A 12,734-nucleotide genomic window follows, 5' to 3' on the forward strand; every position below is an offset into this window, starting at 1 on the left:
TAATTCAAAATCATAACGATTAAGCAAGGTGCCGAGACCAGGTAGGTTGTTCTTTATTAAATTCACTTCTCTGCCCCAAGGGTGTTTGGTTTTCTTTCTGGCTGAGGTAATTCATTATATAATCCATAAGTGTTCCACACTGTAGTTGAAAACAATAAAACCTTTAGTTGAATGTCCTGCCAGTGTTTATAGAGAATCTCCCAAATTCAGAACGTCAGCCCTGGTGTCTAGGGTTTCTCTAGTGTTCTTTCTTGCATGGTCCACTTAGCTTTCTTTAGAAGGTGCCTGTTCTTTTTCCAGTTCTTCATCCAGGCTCACCTACGGGTTGCCTTCCCCAGAGGTTGCAGGCAGCATCTGGGTGCCTATCAGCGGACAGCGGAGCCTGAGGACTGCGGGGACATGGGGCACATTCAAACCCCAGGTGGCACTTTTCAAAGAGATTGTCCCTTCCAGCCCAGAACTGCTGTGTTTTCGGGACCCATATTAACCAGTGGAACGGATTGGTGCCCCTCAGGTCTTAGGATGGGAGAAGAGTTGCAAATCTCTGGATATAGAATTTAAACTACTCCATCCTAGCCACCAAGAGTTTTGTTTACAAGTAATTGTGGGGGTGGGGAAGTAGATGTATATGCCTAGATGGGATTCCCTTTCACTGTTTTCTCTAGCATTAGAAAATATTTTTAGTGTTGATCAGAGTATGTATCTGAATAGAGAAATGCAAAGTTACTTGCAAGAAAAATCTGCACATAAACAAGCTTCAAAGTCTGTCCCATAATTCCACATTTGCTTTTGGAGTTGGGGCACTTGTAGGTTCCAAGTCTCACAGCTGTAGATTTTGTTGGCTGAGCGCCTCCTTGCTCCATCTGAAGTTTTCCATAAACACGATTTTTGGCTGTGTGTCAAACATGCACACAGGTGCCCTTTTACTGCTCTTTCTCCTTAGGAAGTCCACTCAATTAGACCAGACTAAAACCAGTACTGCATTTTAATTTTGTTTTACTTTTAGAAGAATTCTATTCTGACTTACTACATTAAAGCAGAAACAAGTATTTATTGCCACTGGGGAAGATAGATATGTAATACTTTGTATTGCAGCACCTTTTATACATTTTCAGGTACTGTGATGTAAGGAAAAAATGTATTATACAGATAATATAGTTTGCTCATAAAATGGTCATATTTGCTATATTGAATAGAAAAAAATACATTTTAAATTTGTGTTTCTTTACATTTTGGATGTTATAGATACCTTTAAGACTGACAGAAACCTTAGACCTTTTTCCCTGAAAAAAGGAAAAAGCATGCTAACACAATATGTGCTTCCAGTTCAAGGATTCGTAGCCTGGGGCTCAGTTATTGACTGTAGATTAGGAATATTTGGTTCAGACATTAATTTATAAATTACCCAATTGCACGTACTTTTAAATCAGCTTGTTTACAAATTAATCTGTTAAGATTTTAAAAAGTCAACCAAAATACTCATCTTTGTCGTGGTACTGTTGCCATAGGAGGAGGAAGACTTGGATTTTAAATGCTGAGAAAGGCCTTGGGGGTGCCCCTCACTCGTTTAGCCCTGGTCACTGTGGAATCCTAGAAGAATTCTTCGACATGAAAGGAACTTTAGATACTATCTTCTAAGTTGCCCGTGAATGACTTTAATATTTATTATTATTCTAAAATTACGTCGGTAATATACAAATGCATTTATTTTTTAACTCAAATTATTCAGGTGAAGTTCTCTTTGGCACCTCCACTCCCCACCCAAATTTATACAAATATAAGTCTACTGTAATCATTTAGTTTATAAAGGGTTTGTTTTAATATTGTAAAGCAATTTTTGCATACAGTATAATTTTTAGTTACATTCATAGTAATTGAAAATGTATATTAGATAGTTCTTGAAGTTATCTTTTTGTACTCAAAATAATTTCTAGAGTAAAATTTTTATGTTGGATAAGTTGGTCTTAATATTTTTTTTCAGGGGTATATTGTTTCTGCTGTAAGATTCAACAAATTTAGTTCCATCTTCCCCCTTTTAGAGATGTGGGCAGTCTGTCCCCAACTTGTTCCATGCATGGTATGTCTGTCGCTCTTTTAAAGCTTACTAGATTTAGATCTCAGATCTAACTCTTCCTACTTTAGTTTTTCTAGAATTTCTGACTACTTCTGATGGGTTAATTTGTGAGTAAACCCTGGATTAGGAGTTTGAACACCTGTATTGTGTTTCTGATTTGGTCACTATTCAGCTATGTGACCTTGGGAAACTCCCCTACCAGGTATCCCTTTCCTCAAGGGAACAGTAGAGATGATAATGTTTGACTTAAGTCGTTTGTTTATTGTGAGGATCTGAAGAGATACAGCAGTGTATTTTGTCAACTGTAATGTATCAAGTCATTTATTCACTTGTGTGTCCACTGTGGACCTGGAGCGGAGGTGCTATGTCTATGTCTCTTCTTTATTTTCAGTCCTATGTCTTCAGTTGGGTTTGTCCGTGGAGGAGGTACTCATGTTGATGTTTACTAGAGGTTTGAGTAAAACAAACAAGCAAAAAAATGGTAAAGAAAGTAGTACTATTTCTCAGGGAAAGTTTTTGGTAGTACTTACTAAAGTTGAATATACCTTATGACCCAGCAATTTCACTCCTAGGAAAATACCAAGAGAATGTAAACATGTTCATCAAATTCCATATCCAAGAATGTTCATAGCCCCACAATTCATAATAGCAAAAAGTAGAAGCAACCTAAATCAGCAGTAGAGAAGAGGAATGTGTTTGGTCTGTCCATACTATGAGGTCCTATCGAGCAGCAGCAAAGAGCAAGCTGCAATTCTGGGTAACAGTGTGCGTGCCTGTCCTGTAGTGTTCAGGGAGACAAGCTGGACAGCAACGAATATTCCGTTTTTATAAACATAGTTAAAAGCACGGAAAACTAATCTTTGGGGCGGGAAGTCAGAATAGTGCTTCTGGTGGGCAAGGCTGATGGGGAGGACATGAAGACATGAGAGCTCCTGACATTCTTTTGCTTTTAAAAATCGTAGGGGGTAGTTATGTGGGTGGATGTGTTTGCTTTATGAAAACTCTTTGAATTATACATTTGTCATTGGTGTACTTTTTAATAAGAATGTTATACTTCAATAATAAGTTTTTTAGAAGGTAGGAGAGGAGATGTGTGAAGTCCATTTAAAAGTGCTTGGATCTTTTTAACCCTTCTCTTAGGAAAATGGCAGTGACCCCTGAGGGTAGCATTCCACCTACCTTGCACTTATATATGAATGGGATAGATTTGGCCTGTCAGAATTACATTATTCTGGTTTTCCTTGGTTTACCAGAGAAGTTATCAACTATTGCACTTATTCATTATGCAATATCTGATACATCAAAAAGTGTAATGAAGTTTTAAGGAATTATTTTGTGGAAACAAGCACGTGGTAACAAAATCTGAACTCCTTTATTACAGAATTTTTGAACTAGCATGGGCTGGTGTTTGTGTCCAATCGGGTGGCCTCACCTCCGTGTGTACACACCAGCCCTTCAAAGTGTGTAGATCAGAATTGAAGCCAGAATTTAAAATCAGGTCTAGTGACTCCAAGATCTTCATTCTTTCTTTGGTACTGTGCTCTTCTTTATCTTCCAAATTTCTGTCTCAAATTCTTTTTGGAACAAGGAATGGCATAAGTAGTCATACAAACTTTAGACGTGCAGGTTTTCCAACAGGTTGAGAATTACGAGATAGTTTTCAGTAAGTAGAAAAGCCAAACTTCTTCCTTCCTATAGCTTTCTTATTTTGACCCTATTCTGTCTCTACATTCTTCTTATTCCTAGGTACTAATATGAAAAGTATGTATAGGACTTGACAATTACAAAAGGTAAAGAAGCTATTAGTTTATTTAAAAAATGCAAACAAACAATTCACATAAAGGGAAATAAAGTCAGTAAACAACAGGAAAAATCTTTGATATGAAAAATTCATATTTGAGCCACATTAGTGTACCATTTTATAACTATTAAAGTAGTAAAAGTTTTAAAAAGATACAATGCTTAAAGTTGATAATGTAAAGTGGTGTGGTGGCTTGATCCTTTTTTAGGAGGGAAAAGGTATGTCATGTATGAAGTCTGTCATTTGACCTAGTAATTTCAGTTTCACCCTTTGAAGTTTTTTTCAAAAGAAATAGTTCAAAAAAGCAAAGCACGTGTACACACAGGTATTTCTTATCTCATTATCTATAGTTCTCAAAAAACTAGTTATAAAGCAGTAGGGAGTGAGGAATGATCTGCTGGATTATGCTACAGCAGCAGGGTATATTTGGTATATACCCATTTGTATTATTTGGAAGATATATAATCACAGAGAAGTATTTGTTATCATAGATGAAAAGTAGATTATAAAATAGGCATACTGATTGCAACTATAATACATAAAAATAATAAAGTCACGTAAAAGCTAACCACAGATAGAGTTCTATTTCTAGATTGAAGGACTACTAGTATTTTTAATATGTTTTTTGTAGTTTATCATCTGTTAGAAAAAATTATAATGACCAATTTTGACGAGTTAAGCATTTTGTCATTAGTGCTATTTTGCTTACGTTGAACATTCATTACATTTTTTTTTCCAGTCAAGTTGTTGTCCTTTCAATCTTAGTTGTGGAGGGTGCCATTCAGCTTCAAGTTGTCCTTTCAGTCTTAGTTGTGGAGGGCACAGCTCAGCTCCAGGTCCAGTTGCCATTGCTAGTTGCAGGGGGCGCAGCCCACCATCCCTTGCGGGACTCGGGGAATCGAACTGGCAACCTTGGATTGAGAGCCACAGCTCCATCCAACAACTGAGGCATCCGGGAGGCAGCTCAGCTCAAGGTGCCATGTTCAAGCTTAGTTGCAGGGGGTGGAGCCCACCATCCCTTGCGGGACTTGAGGAATTGAACTGGCAACCTTGTGGTTAAGAGCCTACTGGCCCACGTGGGAATTGAACCTGCAGCCTTCGGAGTTAGGAGCATGGAGCTCTAACTGCCTGAGCCACCGGGCCGGCCCCCGTTCATTACATTTTCAAAGGCTTAACGTAAAAGTAGATGAAAATGAGTGGTTCAACTATCATGTTCCCATGTCATTGTATAGTACCTGGCACATACGTGTATACTGCAACTGATTGATTACATGGGTTAAAAGCTATTTCCCATCATTTATCAATTTATATACATTAGCGATTTCTTTGTTTTAAATTTGTTCTTCTTTCATAAGTGTGCCTACATTTTTTCATCAAGTAGTATAATGGATGTGGTGCTTTGTAAAATGGGTTATTCCCTTTTAATTCTGAGCAAGAAAGCGTGCAAGGTCTTCGAGCCCTTCTAACCCAAGGCCAGACATACGGGATACGTCTGTACTTGAATCTATAAAACTTGGCACTTAGCTTGCAATAAATATTTATTGAATGAGTCAGAAGATTAACTTTTGAATCCTATCTATGCCATTTAAATAGTAGTGTATGATTTTGAACAATTCTCTTGGGTTATCTTTTTAAGCCTCAATATTCTCAGCTATAAAATGGGAAAAATAATTTTTAATACTGAGCATTGTTATGAGGATTAAATCAGTTTAATGAGTGTTTTTATTATCTATGGCTGTGTAACAAGTTACCCCAAAACTTAGTGGCTGAAAATAGCCAACATTTATTCTTGATTATCCCAGTTTCTGTGGGCCAGGAAGGAGCAGCTCAGCTAGGTGGTTCTGATCTGTGTGTCTCGTGAGGCTGCAGTCACCTCAAGGCTCAGCTGGGTTACAGCTGCCTCCAGGCTTGTTCGTGTGGCTGTTGGCAGGCCTAGTTCTTCAGAGCTGCCTCATGACATAGCAACTGGCTTCCCTCAGAGAGAGTGTCCAATAGGGAAGCTTCATGTTGGAAGTGACAGCTCATCACTTCTACTGTATTCTGTTTGTTAGGAGAGTCAGTAAGTCCAGCCCACACGTGGGGTGGGGGAGATTACACAAATGTGAGAGGCTGCCTGCTGTGATAAGAAAGCGGGTAGTGTTTTTCCTCCCATTCTAAGTTCTTTTATCCTTTAAAATAATCTTCATCCCTTAAGAACAATATCTGATAACAACCTAACAGACATTTGGGCAAATGGGATGTTGAATCATAATGTTAAATGGACTGTAAGAGGATGACCAAAAAATAAAATGTCTTCCTTTTCAGGTGCCACTGTACAGTTTTGTTTTTTTGTTTTTCAGTATGGTTTAATGAAAAGAATTGAGGTTGTCAGTGAGAGAATATGTAACTTTTACTGTTATAAACTGAGGACATCAGTGTATGTTCTGGATTTTCAACTACTTTAATGTGAAACTTAAATAATCTGTTATGAATTATATATATTAGCATATGTGGGATGGTGATTAAAGAATCTGTTTACACAGTTTACAATTATCTTGTCCTTTGAAAGTGCCAATTTAGTTTACTTGGTATACCAGGATATCTTTTACCGTTAATGTAGCTCTTGAGTTACATCAGGTTAGACATGGCTTAGCTTTGAATTCTGTTCAAAAGCAATTTGTTATATGCCTATAATGTACTTCCTGCTAGAGTAAATGAAAAATTATAGCTCACAGTCTCTGCCTTTGAGTTTACAATCTGTTTTGGAATAAAAGAGAGAAAGAAATTTGCAGATATCCTGTTTGGGCAGAATCACCAGTAGAAGTTGGTTAAATTAAGTTACAGCATATAATTTAAAATATTGTTTGACTTAAAAAAAAAAGAAAGAAATATGTGCTGGTAAAGAAGGATTACCAAGTTACACTGTTAAGTGAAAATAGCAAGGGTACAAAACAACATGTATAACGTTCTGAGGGTGGTGTTACGTGAGTGCACATGAGGGGTCTGTGTATACATGCATAAATAGCTGTGGACAGTTTTGGGAAGACTTGGTAAGAAACTCCTGGAGAGTAAGACTGGGGGAGGGTCTTGTGTAAGGGGAAAGTTGATTCACTTTTCATTGCCTGCCGCTTTTTTTCAATGCATATATATTTAAAAATAATTGCCAAGTCTGCTAGCATTCAGCCTTAAGAAATGTGATTAATAATATATATCCTAATTTTATTTACTGCTCTGCCTGAACATTGAAATGGACACATTTGCAGAAGAGCTTGATTTGAGCAGTCAAGTATATTTTTAAAATCCTTCTTGGCTCAGGCTCACGTTTCTTATTTTATTTACAGGGAGACCAAATTTTGAGGAAGGTGGACCAACATCAGTGGGAAGAAAGCATGAATTTATACGATCAGAAAGTGACAATTGGCGTATTTTTAGAGAGGAACAAAATGGAGAAGATGAAGAGGGAGGTTGGCGATTAGCTGGATCAAGAAGGGATGGCGAGAGGTGGCGGCCTCATAGTCCTGGTAAGAATTCTGTTGAGGGTTTGGTGGAAATGGTTAGGGAATAAGCAGAAAAGATAAACTGTTTAAAAAAACAAAACAAAAAGCAACTGGAGTCATTATTTATGTCATCACTCAGTCTTATTACTACAAAAAATTTCAACAAAAATTCCGTACATTTATTCAGTTGATTAAAATCACTTATTTTTCTGGGGCAAATAGTGTGGTTTAATGGGAAGCACCTGCTTTTAACTGCACCACCAAGAAGAGGGTTTCGTTTGGTTTTGTCTAACTCTAAATCTTTGAGTTCTTTTTTAGCATGCTTTAAAACTTATAAATGTATAATTAATTATACGCTCTCTTAAGGACATGTGCTCCCCCTAAAATGTTTTTTTTTTTCCTGCATAAGAAAGAATTCATTCTTTCATTTTTTTTTTTTGTCCTGAAAATGTGATTTATGCTTATTTGAAGAATAAACTTTAAACCCAGGTCAAAAACAATCACAAGTTCATTTTTTTTGTCCCTCTAACTTTAGAAAAAGGAGAGAGAGTAGTAGCGATTAGTGGTTTTGTAAGTTCTTCTGTTCGACTCTGAAGAATGCTTCAAACTGTTTCTTCCCTGACATTAGATATGCTGGTAATTGAAGACACTGGTGCTTTGTGTCAAAGTTCATTCCCTACCAAAGTGCTGATTCCATGCCTCATGATAATCAGATGCCACTCTAGTTTGAATCGTGGGGTCATGCAGCACTGAAGCATGCACAGTGTGTACATGTCTTTTGAATTTCACGTGCATAATGTAAGATTTTATCTATCAATCATGTGCCAGGGGAGCTTACCTTTATTAGAGGAACTTATAATTTGCTTTTTAAAATCAAGTTATAAGCAAAACCACTAGTCTTGCTCTAAGTAAACATTATAACAGGCATTCAGAGTGCTTTATGGAGTGGTGGCTAGGTAGAAACTTTGTGAAGTCAATCTTTGGATGAAGTTATGATACTTTATGAGTTTTCTGTCATTAGTGGGCATTGTTTACATCACAGTTACCGAGGCAATTCTCGTCAGCCTGTGTCCTGGGCAACCAAATGTTACCATTCTCTTCAAGGCATCACAGCATTTTTTGCTGAGCTTGCCTGTAAGCAGAGGGTTTGTAGACTATGTTCCCAACAAGCATTCAGTAAGAATGGACAGGATCTGGGCTGAGCGAGAAGAAAAATTCCAGCTGATCAAAAACAAACAAGGTGAATGTTTTGGAAGATGAACAGTGTTTCTGAGCCCAAATGTCTGATGTTGATTCTGGTAAAGGTTGAACAAAGTAAAATTTAGTGTCATATTCTACCACCGACTCTCCTCAACCAACAACTTTGATTTTGGATATACATTGTCTTTTTCTTATCTTTTCTACATCTTTCTCCCTAATGTTTGGCTTTCATGTCAAACATTTTTTTTTGTCATCAACTTGACAGTTTCCCCCCAATTTTTATCTATATAGTTTTAAAAGATAGTTTGGGGGAATATAAAGATATATGGAGCCGGAAAAGCACTGTGAATATGCGATTTTAGAAACGAATACTATCTCCTCTTTCAACCCATCATATTAAAAATTGAGTCTGATTATATCCGTTATGTTACTCTTCACATTTCTTAGAGTTTAGTTAATCTTTTATTAGAATTTGATTAAAATTTTAATATAATGATTTCGACTGATTTTTATCTTGTGAAAATAGTATCACACTAGTTCTGATGTAAGGTCTGTAGAGCAGTGGTCAGTCTTAATAAGCTGCAGATGTGCCTTACCTGCTACATTTACTTTCATGAATAAAGTTTTATTTGCTGTTGGTAAGACAACGAAATTATGGGACATGCTTTTATTCAAGTAGGGCTCACATCTGGGTATACATGGAGGTGGAAGCATTAAGGGCAGCTCAGCATCTACTCTGGTTGCTGAACTTAGGAAAGTCAGTAAGAAACATGAGCCAGATGCCTAGAAGGATAGATTCCTATCACGGTGCATACTTACAGACGGGTTAGAAAAGATAGTAGCAGACGGAGTGCTCTGGAATTCAGCACTTGATCACGAATACTTCTTTTGAGTAATGACTCTAGGTTACATTTAAGGAATCTGCGTATCAAATTCCTTAGTTTTCATAGAAGGTAGTAAATAGTGTTCTGTTGTTGAAAGTAAAAGGTGAGGAGTGTGGGAATGATGTTTCCTTACCTTTTGTGACTGGGTGATAAGATACTACCTTACCTGTATTTGACATTTTAATATTTTGCCCTTTGGTTTTCAGTTTGATTTTTAGATTGCTCATTTTAGCAAATTGAGCCTCAGCAGTAAGAGCATTTCACTTTGGCCTCATCTCTTTGTGTATCTCCCAAAGAGAAAGCAGTCAAGGATAGAAAATTTAAATAGGTTAAAACCTGCCTCTCTTTAAGACTCTCTTAGACTCAGGTTTGTCACATTTTAACAAGTTTCCCTTTCATTTTTAGAAAAATACTTTAGGATCTTTTATTCTTAAGCAGTCTCTTTTTGTTGGATAGTGGATATAATAATATGCTAGGGTGGGTTTAGGAATGTCCTTGGGGGTGTTATACGGAAATAAAAATTCCCTAGGGAGAGTTAAGAGATGAGAGGAAGGGAAAGAGGAAGCATGTTATTGTGGAAAAAGCAGTAGAAGATGTAGAAATGAATTATAATTCTGCTTTGCAAGTAACTTTGCAAATTACTTCTACTGTCAGAATTTTGATTTTTTAAGCTATAAAATTAGGATAGTGGGTTATGTAAAATCTATGACATTTGTCAGTACTATAATTCCATGACTTATTGTTGGGAGTCAGAATTACAAAAGGGATCATGGTGTTAGCAAGTAGGCATGATGGTTTTGATATTATGAATTGACACAGGGAACTGGTCTTAGCCATAAAGAATGATATTTCCATGAGAAGAGATGCTTGAAGACCTGCCAAAGGGAAGGCATGGGTTTTTGTATGGAAAGATACCCAATGCTGCAAGTCTAGGCCACATGAGTGGCTAATCAGCATTTCAATCAGATACCTAAGGCTAATTAAAAATACATACTTTTAATGAAGTGTCCTTTAAAAGTGATTTGTTTTAAATGTATCTTTAAAAGCCTTGGAGTATGTCGTAGCTCGGTCTTTAAGTTACCTACTGTCACTCAGTGATGGTGTTCATATCCTGAGCTCGGAACTTCATGTAATTTGCCCAATTTTCTCTTTAGTAGGTTGATCCATTTGAATTTGCTTTCAGTGGTAGTTTTCTCTTTTATTCCCATCCATAGTTTTCTTTTTCCAGTGCTGTCATAAAACGTCTCTAAGGTTTCTGTCCCCCTCCTTATCCCAGATGGCCCTCGTTCTGCAGGCTGGCGGGAACACATGGAACGACGGCGAAGGTTTGAGTTTGATTTTCGAGATCGGGATGATGAACGGGGTTACCGAAGGGTGCGCTCTGGCAGTGGCAGCATAGATGACGACAGGGACAGCTTACCAGAGTGGTGCTTAGAGGATGCTGAAGAGGAGATGGGCACATTTGACTCCTCTGGCGCTTTCCTCTCTCTCAAGGTAAACGTGTGTTTTAAATGGCATGACAGGCACTGACCTTCTACCAAATCCAAACATGGCGTTAAACTTTGGCTGTATTTTTTGCTACAGAAAGTGCAGAAAGAGCCTATTCCAGAAGAACAGGAGATGGACTTCCGGCCTGTAGAAGAAGGGGACGAGTGCTCTGACTCGGAGGGTAGCCATAATGAAGAAGCCAAAGAGCCTGATAAGACAAATAAGAAAGAGGGAGAGAAGACAGATAGAATAGGAGTTGGTGAGGCGCAGTTTTGTCTTTTACCTTTTTTACTATCGAACCAGAAGTTTCCTAAATTGTTAATTTAAGATTACTTCATGTTACAGAAGCTAGTGAGGAAACACCCCAAACCTTAACATCATCTGCTAGACCAGGTACTCCTTCAGATCACCAGGCTCAGGAAGCACCACAGTTCGAGAGAAAAGAGGACTCCAAAACTGAACAAACAGAAAAGGCTGAAGAAGAGAGTCGGACAGAAAATAGTCTGCCAACCAAAGTGCCCAGCAGAGGGGACGGTATGTATTTATGAGAGTGATAAGCATTGGGATTCTGCTGGGGCCGGTGATCAAATGACCAATAAGAAAGGCTTCTGTCTGTGCCTCCAGAACTACTACTAGTGGTGAGTTCCTCGAGTAGATTACTTCCCTGGTAAACCTAGTCAAACACTGCTTCCCACATATGTGTCCATCCCTGAATTCACCAAACTAGTTAGAGGAAGGAAGATGGAGCTCAGGAATCTCATTTCCTAGGTTGTTAAGACATAACTACCATGCTCAGTCCAGCAAACTGGGCTACTGATCCTCTGTAGTGATTTGATTCCCACATCAGCCAGGTACCTTTGTCTCATGCTAAGACTGTGGGTGCCAGATGACACACCAAGTGCCATTGTTCCAAAAGAGGCCAAAAAGGGCATGGATGGAAGTCTCATCACCTTTACTAGAGAATAAGCTTAAAGTATATTCTCCACCGTTACTATATTGATTTCAAATTGCTCATATACCTTTGTAGGCAATATTAATGTTCATTTCCATGTTTATTCTTGTACATATTTTAAAAATGACATTGTAATGCCTGGTGTTGAAGGGTTAATTGATTGGTTCACCATGAAAATGCACACCATTTAACGTGGCCTGTGAGACGTCGCATGATCTGACACCTGCCTCCCTCCGTGTAGTGTCAGCACTAGTCTCTGACTCCTTCGTGCTATTCACCAGCCTCACAGCCTGTTAGGTCCCAAAATGTGCCTTGTTCTCTTGTCTTATGGCTTAGCACGTGTTCTTTTCTGTGCTTGACATTCTCCCACCCCTCGTTCCCACGCTGGCTTAGGTGTCTTGTTTCTTAGACAACCAGCACTACGTCTAATGTAGTAATACAATATTATAAAGATCTGTTTATCTTTTTTGCCCAATAAACTAATATTTAGAGGGCTTGAACCAAGGATTTCTTTTTAGTTTTTTATGTCTTGAACAAAGCTGAATGAATGAATTCAGCAAATATTTGAATCTCTACTGTATACAGAGGGTGCCAGTGCCAAAAAAGTGTATACACATTTTAAGAAAGGAAAACTATTAAACTTGTAGTACTCAATGTATACCGATAACAAAAGATGAATACAAGTCACGTTTGCCTTCTGCAATTACAAGAGTTACTCAAAGTGGTTACCATCAGCATCCAGACACTTCTGATTACGGCGAACTACCACTTGAGCAACGTTGACCAAAGTGCCCAGTGTCTGCATTGTTTTGGCCCCCCTGGGATGTCCGGCAGGGTGTGACTTGTACATTTGGAGACT

The 12,734-nt window shown here is 38.0% G+C and overlaps 1 protein-coding gene across 4 annotated transcripts in view; it reads left to right on the forward strand.

Moving 5' to 3' along the window:
• The window catches only part of GIGYF2 (GRB10 interacting GYF protein 2), a 120,026-nt gene that overhangs the window by 64,708 nt on the left and 42,584 nt on the right, over positions 1 to 12,734 (forward strand). For all 4 annotated transcript variants that reach the window (XM_081052146.1, XM_081052145.1, XM_081052144.1 and 1 more), the window contains exons 9-12: positions 7,196 to 7,375; positions 10,712 to 10,929; positions 11,020 to 11,182; positions 11,269 to 11,457. In XM_081052146.1, the coding sequence (XP_080908272.1) occupies positions 7,196 to 7,375; positions 10,712 to 10,929; positions 11,020 to 11,182; positions 11,269 to 11,457 (750 nt within the window). The remainder of the gene's footprint in view (positions 1 to 7,195; positions 7,376 to 10,711; positions 10,930 to 11,019; positions 11,183 to 11,268; positions 11,458 to 12,734) is intronic.

The sequence above is a fragment of the Rhinolophus hipposideros genome (genome assembly GCF_964194185.1).
Source record: "Rhinolophus hipposideros genome assembly, chromosome: 6".
NCBI lineage: Eukaryota > Metazoa > Chordata > Mammalia > Chiroptera > Rhinolophidae > Rhinolophus > Rhinolophus hipposideros.